Source organism: Cyprinodon tularosa, unplaced genomic scaffold (genome assembly GCF_016077235.1).
Source record: "Cyprinodon tularosa strain WSP-4 unplaced genomic scaffold, ASM1607723v1 ctg114, whole genome shotgun sequence".
In the NCBI taxonomy this organism is placed as follows: Eukaryota; Metazoa; Chordata; class Actinopteri; order Cyprinodontiformes; family Cyprinodontidae; genus Cyprinodon; species Cyprinodon tularosa.
In genome coordinates this window covers 482,462-495,000 of record NW_024037937.1, presented here as the reverse complement: position 1 = coordinate 495,000, position 12,539 = coordinate 482,462, and the positions used below count along the sequence as shown (strand labels likewise).

The following is a 12,539-nucleotide window of genomic DNA, read 5'->3' as shown; positions in this document are numbered from 1 at the left end:
AAAAATTGGAGAAGAATAAATATCATTAAAAGTCTTTAGGTTCTCTTAAAAAGTAGGAAATGGGGAAACACACCGATAGGAAAAATGGAGCGTCTATAGTGGCTAAAAAACATCCCTTAAAGACTCTATCAAGGAAACCCCCTAGTTTTCCCCTAAAAACATTCTTTTACCTTTGCAATAACTAGAATTAAATTTGTGTTTAAATGTTCCTGCGTTTCAGGATTTTTGGGGTCTCTAAAAGTAGGGCCACCTGTTGTCATTCAGCATATGCTCGCCCCCTGCTGGCCCAGTAGTATAAAAATAAACAGCACTGCCGCTTCTGCATTGTTGCCAATTCAGCCACTTTGTCAACATATTAAGCCTCTATAGTGGCTTTTTATTTATTTATTTTTTATAAATTTTGTAAATTTTTCCTGTGTCGTTTGGGAGTTTGGAAAACAACACATGCACTGATCACTGAGTTTACAGCCCTCAGAAAACAGTGAGTGAGGAAGGTTGGTCAGGTACAGTTTGAGTGTCAGAAGGTACAACCTTGCATTGTTTACTGGTTGATTCTGTCCCTCATGGACAATTTATGTGTTTACAGTCCTCAGCAAACAGAGAGTGAGCCCCTTCCTCCTCCAAAACACAGGGACTCTGATGCAGCAGCTGCAGCCCATGTCTGCAGTCAGAGAGCAGAGCAACTCTCCTCCGTTTCCCCATTAAACATGAGTCACATATATGCAAAGCTTCCACTGATCCCCCTGAATTAAAAACCAGAATGCTAAAATAATATTTAGCATTTTTTGTCCTTTAAAACTGTTTGCAAAGAAACAGAATAGCATGTAAGCGTGGTTTCAGTGGCTCTACCAGGGCAGAGATCTAACTTTACAGCTTGATTGTGTTTTTTTTATTTTTTTATTTTTTTATTTGGATGGGTAATTAATAAAAGATATTTATGTGGTGTGACAAACTGAGAGAACACATTTATTTATACTTTACACAGTCTTTAAGACAGTTGTTCCCAAAGTGAGGGGTGGGATGTAATTGAATAATTACCAATAGAGGTAATTAAAGATCAATAATTGTTGTAGTGGGCTGAATTATTTATTTTAATTTTTTTACAGACCCACATACAGTATTCGTGTTTAGTGGATTTTTTTTTTCTGATGAATGTATTGTGTTAGAAGAACATTATTTAAATTTTAGCTGTTGCAGCTTCCTTTCTCTAATCCAGAAGTAGGTGTTGCACTGAGGTCTCTGTATGTTTAATGGTGTGGTTGGATGAGTCAGAACAGAGAAATGTCTTAATTGGAAGATTAGCATCAAAGTGGATTTCACTAGAAATGATCATTTTCAACAGCCAGCGCCTATAGGAAAAAAGATGGGAAACATTTGTTTTCTGGGTTTTAGAGATCTTAAACTGTACAGTAGACCTCCTAATCTGAGCAGCTTTTTGGTCCCCTCCTTCAGTCATGTTTCAGACAGATAACCATCAGCTTCCGTCCATCTTTAAAGTTCATCATTTTAAAGTTCATTCTTTTTTAATAACCCTTTTAAAAATTAAAAATGGATCCTGCATGAACTGCATACTAGTTGAGCATAAACGTACACAGTTTGGTGCTAATTATGGAGAGACAAAGGGGAACGATGGAGGAAGGTTGGTCAGGAAGAGTTTGAATGTCAAAAGGAACAACCTTGCATTGTTTACTGGTTGATTCTGTCCCTCATGACCAATTCATGTGTTTACAGTCCTCAGCAAACAGAGAGTGAGCCCCTCCCTCCTCCAAAACACAGGGACTTGGATGCAGCAGCTGCAGCCCATGTCTGCAGTCAGAGAGCAGAGCAACTCTCCTCCCTTTTCCCCGTTAAACATGAGTCACATATATGCAAACCTTCCACTGATCCCCCTAATTTAAAAGCAGAATGTTAAAATAATATTTAGCATTTTTTGTCCTTTAAAAATGTTGCAGTGAAACAGAATAGCATGGGTGATTAATAAAACATATGTCTGTGGTGTGACAAACTTTATACTTTACACAGTCTTTAAGACAGTTGTTCCCAAAGTGAGGGGTGGGGTATATTAGAATCAGCTGCAGTTGTTCCCATAGGGTATACCTGCAACTGAATAATTACCAATAGAGGTAATTAAAGATAAATAATGGTAGTAATGTTGAATTCTGTTACACACTAAAATAAACAGTTTACAGTTTAATTACAATTTGATGGTAGTAGTTTTCTGGTTTAAAGCAGATTGTTTATTGTTTGCTGGTATTCTTCGCCGCAGTTAACTTCTGTTTGTTCAGCTGTCAAACAGATTTGTTAGAGAGGGATGCAAAATCTTTTTTTGAACTACAGTGTAAAATGCGTAAATGGGGATGCAGTCTATAAATGGACAATGGTCTTATAAAAATATATATGTATATATTTAATGATTTTATGCTGATAGAGCTGCAGGAGCAGAGATCACGAGTAGGATGTCTTTATCGTCAACTCCGCTTCCTGCAGCTGCTACTTGGTATAAATACATGTTTATAATAATGAAGTTTTTTTATTTTTTATTTTATGCTTTAGATATTAGATATATCTGGTTATTATTAGAGTAAAAGCAAAAATAACTATTAAACTGTTTTCATACTTATTTTAAATGTATCATGCAGCAATAAAGCAACACTGACCAGATGCAGGTTTATAAAAACATTTAAATGTCAAATAACCATTTAAACTTGTTATGCTTAGGAACTGACTCATAGCTGGAAGTAAAGAGAAAACCTGTTGTGGGATGTTATTACTGCCACCTGCTGGACTGAAGGTGTAGTGCAGTTTCTCTTAGGCGGAGTATGCCAGGGCTTTAAGGGCAATGAAAACAGCATCTGGAGGAATTCTCTGTAATTTCAATTACAAATAATAACTTACTCTACATTCAGCCATAATGCAAAATAAACATTTAGGGTGACATTATACATCTTCTCAAATATTACATACACTTTAGGTAACATGTTTATTTTAGTATATCCCCTCCAAGTTTTTGGACTGTAGAAGGAAGCTGGAGTACCCGGAGAGAACCCACACATGTTCAGGGAGAACATGCAAACTCGATGCAGGAAGACCACAGGCAGGGAATCGAACCCACAACCTTCTTGCTGCAAGGCAGCAGTGCTACCCACTGCATCACTGAGCTGCACAGGAACAAAACAAGGAAAGGGAAAAAGAAAAATAATTGTTTTGGAGCATCTGTGTGTCTCTCAAGCTACAGTAGAGCAAGATTGACAGTTTGCACATGACTTCTAAGGGAAAAAAAAAAAATAAAAAACATGCATTCAGTTCTGTAAGCCAGCTGTGAAAAGGAGCAGAGAGGCTGTCACGTCATCCATGTGTCACTAACGGTAAAAAAAAACACACATATTTCTCATCTTTATTTTTTTACATTGCCTATGTTTATTTATTTTAGGAGAGATGGGGAGGGGGTGCGTGTCTTCTGGGACCGGCTGAGGGAACCCTCCTTTACCTCCAGGTGGAACCCCTTCGCCAATGACTTTCCCTTCAGCACTTTCACCTACCATCCTGTGAGGAACATTAACGACACCTTCGCTGCTCTCTGCGACGTAAGTGGGCTGAATTTTTTATTTATTTTTTTTACAGACCCACATATTCTTGTTTAGCATATTGTTTTTTTTTTTTTCGTTTTTTGTTTTTTTGACCTTTATTTTATTTATAGCTGTTGCAGCTTCCTTTCTCTAATCCAGAAGTAGGTGTAGTACTGAGGTCTCTGTATGTTTAATGGTGTGGTTGGATGAGTCAGAACAGAGAAATGTCTTAAATGGAAAATTAGCATCAAAGTGGATTTCACTGGAAATTATCATTTTCAACAGAACTGACACACCTGGATCAAGAACTTTCTTTTTTTTTTCTTTTACAGCAGAAATCCAGGTCAGCGCCTGAACGAAAAGAAAAAAAAAATTCTGGGTTTTAGAGATCTTAAACTGTAGAGTAGATGTCCTAATCTGAGCAGCTTTTTGGTCCCCTCCTTCAGTCATACGCACATGTTTCAGACAGATAACCATCAGCCTCAGTCCATCTTTAAAGTTAATCAGTTAGTATATTTTAATGTTGATCAATCTGATTTGAGAAACACACTCTTGACTTAAATTTTTTTTTTTTAATAAGTCTTTTAAAAATTAAAAATTATTAGTGCTACAATTTAATTTGGTTCATTTTTCCATGATGATTTCCCTTGAATGTCAGAAGGAACAACCTTGCAGTGTATTTACTGGTTGATTCTGTCCCTCATGAACAATTCTTGTCTTTATTTGGCCTTAAGTCTGGATGATAACTTCCAGCTTCCTGGTGGAGGCTGTCAGAGTTATTCCTAACATTCATGTATTTAAAAGAGTTCATGAAGTATGTTCCACATCATAGTTTATCCACCAAACTTGTATTTAAAATAAACAACCTCTCTTGAAGTTCTTCCTTGTCATTCAGTCTAACCTCACCTTTCTCACTGTCTGATCCTGACAGTTCCTGTTAAAAGGTGATAGCTAAAAGTTTAACTCCTCCCAGCCAGTTATTGATGCCTGCTTTGGTTCTGGTACTGTTTACCAGCCGGTTGCCTGGTCAGCTAATACTAACCTTTGGCTGGCAAGCATTAGGAATCATTTAACTGTTCAGAAAAAGTGTCAGCATCTGCAGCTCATGAGCTCCTTTGCTTTCTAAAGTCGGCAAAAACACTCATAAGCTCTGACGTTTTTCTCATTTTACTTGTTTCTTTTTTGTTTTTTCCTGTGAATCTCAGAATTGCAGCTCATATATGATTTTTCCGCTTTATCATGGAACTACTAGGATCTGGCAACACTTCATCTTACATGGCTTTAACCAGGCCTGGTATCATTATATTCGCCTTTTCTATCAGTTCACATCTATAATAATTAATTTTTTTTTTATCTATTTGATATATGAATCAGGAAAAAAATTTACCAAATTTAATTGTAACACTAATAATTTTTAAATCTAAAGGATGGCTCAGTCAAGTTTAAAGGCCTCTGCAGAGACGGATGCTTTATTTCTGCTGGAATCCTGCAGAATGTGGTTCATTCTGAACTGGATTTCAGTGAAATTGTTGAACTATTTATCAGAATTTTTTTTTTTATTGAGATCAGGTTTCTATCAGGATTTTTTTGTTTTTTGTCCAGCCGTAACTTCAGCCTATTGTTCTTATTGTTGCAGAATCGTTTTGTGTCAACGTATGGATAGTTACCTGAAGTAAATATATGTTTTGGACCCATCAGAATGTCTACAACAATTATTTATCTCTTTTTTTAAAAATAAAATTAAATATTTTATTCCACATTCTGTGGATGTATTATTTTTTGAAAGGTTGTAATATCCCAAGGAAGCAGGAATGCACTATTTATTTACAAAAAAAGTTCCCCATATTTATGAACAAAGGACTAGTGGAGCCAGAATGCTTTTGTTTGACTGATTTTATTGGCTAGGTATATATGGATAATGGAAAAGAAATATGTAAATATAAGGTTACATCCTTCTCTAAATTTTCGGTTTTAGATGCAGCTGCAAAATTACATTTAAAAGAGGATGCTTTAAACTTTTCTACCCATGGGGGATCCACTTTTGTATCGCTGCATTCGCTGTACTTTAAACTGCCTGCAGCCCTTCTTTTCCAAGCTGCTGAGATGCTATAAAGAATGGGATAGGTTCCCATAAAACACCAGAATAAGGGGGAATTTTGCAGAACATCAAATGTCCTTAAAGCATGGGAAAAAGAGCGTCCTTCATTCTCCCTTAATAACATCCTAGCTGTCTCACATTTGTTTTTTCTGTAGCTTAAAGATCTCTATTTTACACGTTTGTCATCCAGAGCTCCTGCCTTGGAAATCCTGGTCATTAAAATGTTTTGTTTTGAATGTCCCAGTCTGCCCAGCTTGCTCCATGCACACCAAGGTTTGACTTCGCTGCCGTGTCTCGCTTCCTGTCTGACCCATTAAACTGCTGCAAAGGTGCGACCCAAATAGACCGGTGGTCTACCTCAGCGGGAGCTGTGCAGCACAGTTGCTGACAGTTGCATGCTGTCTGACCAGCCCCATTCATTTTCAATGAGATGTAATCATAACGACTTCATAGGACCCGATCGGGTTCTAAATTGCGGCCGGTGTGTTCTGGCTTCTATGTGACTAAATCTTTTTGTAATGTCCAAACATCTGTGGCAGTCTGGCTCATATGGGGCTCATATTTGTCTCAGTGCAGGGGTGGGACTTCCCTCGCTCATCATATCTTCCCACACCACAGAAGCCAAAGGCTGGTATGCAGTCACGCATTAAGGGAACATTTCACCATTTGGTTTGAACCATCTATTCAAACATTGTGAGTGAATCACCCAGGATGTGTGACAATACCACCTACTTTAAAAAGCATTGTGCCAAATATCTTCCTAAGTGGTTTGTTTGGACTTTTTTTTCCTGCATGGCAGAGTTTAAAAGTCTTTTTCCAATCACTCTTTGGAAGATTTAGTTGTTTGTTTTAAAAAGAAGTTCAGTCGTTTTGAAACAATCCAGAATGAACGTAGAGTTTCGTAATCCTGTTCACTTTACATCTGATAAGACTGAGTCTTTCCACCTCAAGGCGTAGAATTTGAAAGGAGATTGCAGCACATTGCCCCCATTACTGGAGCTCTTTTAGGAAGGTGTCAACATTGATGTTGCAATCAAGAAACGGATCCAGGATTTGGAACAAAAGTTTGTTTTCTCAGGATATCATCTTCTGCACCTAAATGCTTTTGAAAACATTGCATCAACTGTTTGGTAAAGTGAGGCTCGCTCTAGAATTAATACAGTAAATGAATGAAGCTGGCCTGTATCCTTTTGCAGTGGTCTATCTTGCCCTCTTTTTAGGCTGAAGGTTCTTTAGTTCCACATGTCTGAACCTGAACATTAATGTGTGCTGCTAAGGAATGAGTAATGAGCGATTAAAATGTGTGCTGATCAACATCTAAGTATCAACACTGCTTTTTTCTTTTTTCCTTTTTTTTATTATCTTAATTAAGGGAACCTCCCTCCCATACATGACAAACCCTCCAGCACCAACAAAGATCTAACTCCTTAGTGTAAACTGAGGGTTTTAAAAACATCTGTTTCCATTGTTAAATGCTATAGTTACGGGTGTTTTGCAGTAGATGGGAACATGTTTAAAAAATATATATATATCCAGACAAAAAACTAGAAAAGTTTTGATTTGAAAGTGTAACTTAATCTCCTCACTTTGTAGCTTACAGGCATGTTTTCTAGGAGGTCACCGTAGTTACTGGGTGTAACTCTGCTCCTGTGCAGCACCAAGGTAAATATGCTACAACTGCTCTGAGGAAAGGATTTAATTACCTTGAATCAGAAATTACAGCTGTGGTTGCCAGGAGATACAATGGATGAATGTCGACATACGAGTGTCCCTCCAATCATTGCGTAATAATGGACATAAGGATAAACTCCACAAGTCCTTAAGGCTTATTTTATCTCTTAAACATGTTGTGGTTCTTAAATTTCACATAAATACATTTCTTATGCCTTAAACTTGTTCCAAATAAGGAAAGTCAGTCATCTGAAATCTTGGGAGTCTGTACCCCTTTGAAGAAGCATTGGTAAACTCCTAAAAAGAGCCAATTGAATCTATTGTACTGCTGATAAGTCCTGAAGAGACATGGTGATGAAACCAGTGCATGACTGATTTCTATCTGTTGCCATCTGTGTTTTACTACTTGGAAGAATTGAGAAAGAAAAACAACATCAGTATGAATACAAGTACAGTCATCTTAGTCCATACTGAGTACCGATCCAAATTAGATTTCAACAGAGGTGGGTAGTGTAGTAATAATTCATCATATATTTACTCAAGAAAAAGTAAAATGTATCCATTAAGGAAGTAAAAATAAATATTTGATAAAAAGGCTACTGCAGTACTGAGTAAATGATCTGTTTACTACCCATGATCATGATCAATATTTTATGACTTATAATACTTACAAAATGCTGCTCAGTGGGTGAAGTGGGTAGCAATGCTGCCTTGCAGCAAGAAGGTTCTGGGTTCGATTCCCGGCCTGGGGTCTTCCATGTTCTCCCTGAGCATGCGTGGGTTCTCTCCAGGTACTCCGGCTTCATCCAACAGTCCATCAAAAAAACAAACTGCTAGGCTAATTTCTTTCTCTAAATGCACCAATAGGTTAAGTCAACAGTAAACTGTTTACCGTATTTTGGCTTAATCTCCAAATGACACAGCAGACATAGCAGATGAACCAATAAGCTTTGAGTACAAAGATAAGACGTTTTACTCAAGTAAAAGTAGTAATATTTTATTATATTTTTACTCAACAAAAAGTACAATGCTGTAAAAATACTCCTAAAAGTACATTTTTTAACGTTACTCAAGTAAATGTAACTAGTTATTACCCACCTCTGAGTTGTAATCATAATCTACGGCTGATTTTGAATACCTCACATTGTAGCTCCCACCCTTCACCTTTCGCAAGGTCAACAGTTAGAACTCTATCCAGGGTAGGAAAGGACGACTGTCCGCCTTACAGACGTCATCACACAACAGACGCAAAAGAACTACAAAAACCAAAAGTTGCACAAACATAGAGAACGGCTGAAGCTCCCTATTATTAAACCCAACATGAAGGTAAGGACATTAGCATAAGTTACAGTGTAAGGAAGTAATATATTTTTGTTCAACTCAGTGAGGTGGACTGTGCCTGTACATCCTGTCACACAAAGGATTATGGGAACCTGTAGAGCTCATAACAGCTGAGAGTTTCATGTGCTAAATTGATGATAGGAAGAATCTTCCTTCTTACTCCCACTCCTTATTTATTTCTGCCAGCACTATTCAGACATTTCCAGGATTAAAGGACTAATGTCTCAGCGTGATCTGGAAAATCTCCATGTGTTTATTTTTAGTCGAATTGATTACTGCAACAGTGTTTTCACAGGTCTGCCTAAAAAGTGGATCAGACAGCTGCAGCTGATCCAGAACGCTGCTGCCCGTGTCCTCACTAAGACTAAGAAAGTAGAGCACATCACCCCAGTTCTAAAGTACTTACACTGGCTCCCTGTATCTCAGAGAATAGACTTTAAAATACTTCTGCTAGTTTATAAATCTCTGAATGGCTTAGCACCTAAATACATCACAGACTTTCTATCAGTGTATCAACCCTCCAGACCACTCAGGTCTTCTGGCTCCAGCCTGCTCTGCATACCTAGAACCAGAACTAAACATGGAGAAGCAGCATTTAGTTCCTATGCTTCACTTATCTGGAACATACTTCCAGAAAACTGTAAAAGTGCGGAAAGCCTGAGTTCCTTTAAATCAAGACTAAAAACACATTTGTTTAGGATTGCCTTCGACTGTTCTAGTTAAACAGTTCAACTAAAACATCATTAGTTCAACTTTTTTATTGTCTTTAGTCCAACTGTTTTTAATTCTTTTTTGTTTCTGCATTTTTATTTTATTTTTTTTAATTTTTTCCTACTTGCTTTGATTCTGTTTTATTTTCCTGTATTTTAATCATGTAAAGCACTTTAAATTTTCTTTGTACTGAATTGTGCTATACAAATAAATTTGCCTTGTGAAACACAATACGAATACACATTGCGGATTAACCGATCTATCTTCAAGCATCACACGACAACCATCACCAAGACTTCTATAACGCGGCTTTACTGGCTTTGGTTATTAACATGGACACGACAATGACTGCTGCTGCGTAACGTCCACACCTGCACGAAGCCAGCCAGACACCCACTCACATACTACAACGTAAGCCTGAGTGTTAAAAAACATAAACATAGAACAATACAATAAAGAGGCAGACAGGCAGTTCTTCAAGAATGAATACATGAAAGCTCAGTGGTGGGTACGCATTCACTGTCTAGGTTGCATGTGGGCAATGAAATGGAATAATGTAAATGGATGCAAAACCCCATCATGCACCGCAACATATTTTTGAAAAATATTAGAAAATAAAGTCACAAAATATAAGAGGAACATCATAGTTTGGTTTCAAGAAAGCATTTTAGTTTTATTATAATTTCTTTTGTTGCAAGGATTTTACAGTTTGAGGAAATTACACCATATGCCATCCGTCACAAGGTTGTGCATGACAAGGAAGGGCTATATACTGTATATATATACTGCATGCATCGTTTAGGTTGTTAACATTGTATCACTTCTTGAGCTCCTTGAGTTATACTGTATATTGTAACAGGTAGGTGCTTCGGGAGGAGAGTAAGTGTTGGTGCCGGTATGATTTAAGGAGGGCGGGCCCTCGCACGCTGAAATAAGGACCGGCCCACCGGGCAAATGCCAGATATCACAGATTACCAGTCCAAGCCTGGTCCTCACTGATTAGCCTTATTCAGAAGTGGCCTCTGATATACTAAGCCGACAAAGATGGACTTTTAACTTGACTCAGGTGCAGTTTTTTTTTTTTTTTTCCTCCTCTTCTTGATGACACATATGGCCGAAATGTACATGAAACAAAAATCAAGAAGGTCTGGCCTAAATGGTCCAATTAAACTCTAGCTGCCTTATCACTAGTTGTTTAAGCAGAAGCCATTTTTTTCTGTGTTTTCTAAAATTAAAATACATTCAGGATGTGGGATATGTGAGCTCCTTTCTGGATCGGCCATGTTTAAACATTTTCCTACTTATCTTGGACAAGTATCACTTTTTAATAATATATTTGGAAAACCTTTTTTTTTTCCTTAGGTTTCACTACGTATAACTGTCTGCATTACTTAATACATAAAAAACAATGTTGAAAATGAAACCAAATCATAGGGTGTGTGAATACGTTGGATGTTTCTGTCCACAGATCCAGGTGTTTTCTGAGAAGCTCAAGGCTGCGGCGGAGAGAGCGCACGCCAAAAACCCAGTTCCTGGGAAAGCCAACGGAGTCCTGGTCCTTCAGCAGCCGATCTACATCGAGGCGTACGTGGGCGCCATGGCCTTTCTTGGAAACCAGAACAAACTGGGTTATTGCATGGCCCGAGGAAACCTTGGCTTTTAAGCATTTGAGTTTATTTGTGATGTTTAATCCAGTTTTTAAAACCATGAACCTGCTTTAGATGTTTTCAACAGGTCAGTAGAAATCTCACTAAAGGGGATTGTTTCTTTTTACTTATTTTTTAATATGTAGTTCTTACCGCTGGTGTGTGGTAATGAGAAATATCCAGATTCCACCCCCGTCATATGGTAATTCAACCCCCTCGCAACGAGACTCTTTTCTTCCTCCCTCTGTATTTATGTTAGGAGCTGATTCCCCATTCCATTCCGCCCCTTAGAGATTCACTGGAGCATAGGGGCTCATTTGTCAGCTTAGTTTTTATCACTCTGTGTATTTTTACAGTGCATACAGTTGAGGAATTTTCCCCCTGATTTGTGTCTCTGCAGCTTTTTTTTTTCTGAATGTTTTGGGCCCGGTGAGTTGTTCCCACTGGCGTCATAATAAACTGTTTCCTACTTTTGGTTTCTTCTAAGACTTGGCAGCATATGTGAATTTTTATTTTTTTATGTCAAATATTTAAAACTGGTTAACGGCTACTGTACCTTAACGTGAAAGCATACATTTATCTATGTCTGCATGAGAAGGAAAGCTGCTAAAAATTTCTCTAAATGACTAATAAATAATTTTAAGAGGTGTTTATGAAGATTTTACTGAATACAAATTTTGTCTGGCTGATTATCATCCGTTGGTCGGTAAACTTGGCCAAAGCTGAAAATATTTTCTTGATTTTGTAAGTATTTTTAATGTTAATCAATTTGTATGACTAAATAATCTTAATTTTAATCAATTTGTACTTCTGAATACTATAAGGTTCTATTAAAACTGAATGTGAACTGCTATGACTGGAAATATATGTGATTAAATTGTTTTACAACATGTGTTATTTTTATTACTTGTTGTTTTTGCATTGAATTGGTCATATTTATTAGCTTCTTATAGTTAAAGTCCACCCTCCTGTTTCTTCAAATCGTGTTTTGTGTCTATTGGAGTCTTTAAACACTTTATGTGGGTGTAAACCAGTTTTATTTGTAACTGCACGCTCTTTTAATGAAACTAAAACAATTATAGTTGTAATTTAGTCATATTTTGTCATTTACATTTTAGTTTAATCGTACAATATTTTAGGGTTTTTACTCGGGTAAATAGTGATTTTCTTTTTTTATACCATTATTGCAAAATACAATTTGTAAATGGAAATTTGAAATTAAAAAAAGAAGCAAACCAGAAATGAAACTTTGAAAATCTGCTTGCTTCTGTCAGTCAAAATGCATTTCTTTCAGTTTTTTACAAATTCTATATTTTCATATTTCATTGTTAAATAATGAATGAATTAATGTATTTTTTTTAGATGAGTTCTAAAAATAGCTTTTTTTCCCTCCAAATTGCATTTTAGAGATCCCATTCTTCTGAGGGCAGCCTTTCCTCTTTTCTCAGGAGCAAATGGTTATATTGAAGAAGTGAAGAGAATGTGATCTACACTTAGACAAGAATA

The 12,539-nt window shown here is 37.0% G+C and overlaps 1 protein-coding gene across 1 annotated transcript in view; it reads left to right on the top strand.

Annotated features, from left to right (window-relative positions):
- Positions 1-11,923, top strand: part of tprg1 (tumor protein p63 regulated 1) — a 49,036-nt gene extending 37,113 nt beyond the window's left edge. The window contains exons 5-6 of the mRNA XM_038304058.1: positions 3,431-3,584; positions 10,856-11,923. Of these exons, the coding sequence (XP_038159986.1) occupies positions 3,431-3,584; positions 10,856-11,050 (349 nt within the window). The 3' untranslated portion in view covers positions 11,051-11,923. The remainder of the gene's footprint in view (positions 1-3,430; positions 3,585-10,855) is intronic.
- Positions 11,924-12,539: the final 616 nt, after the last annotated feature.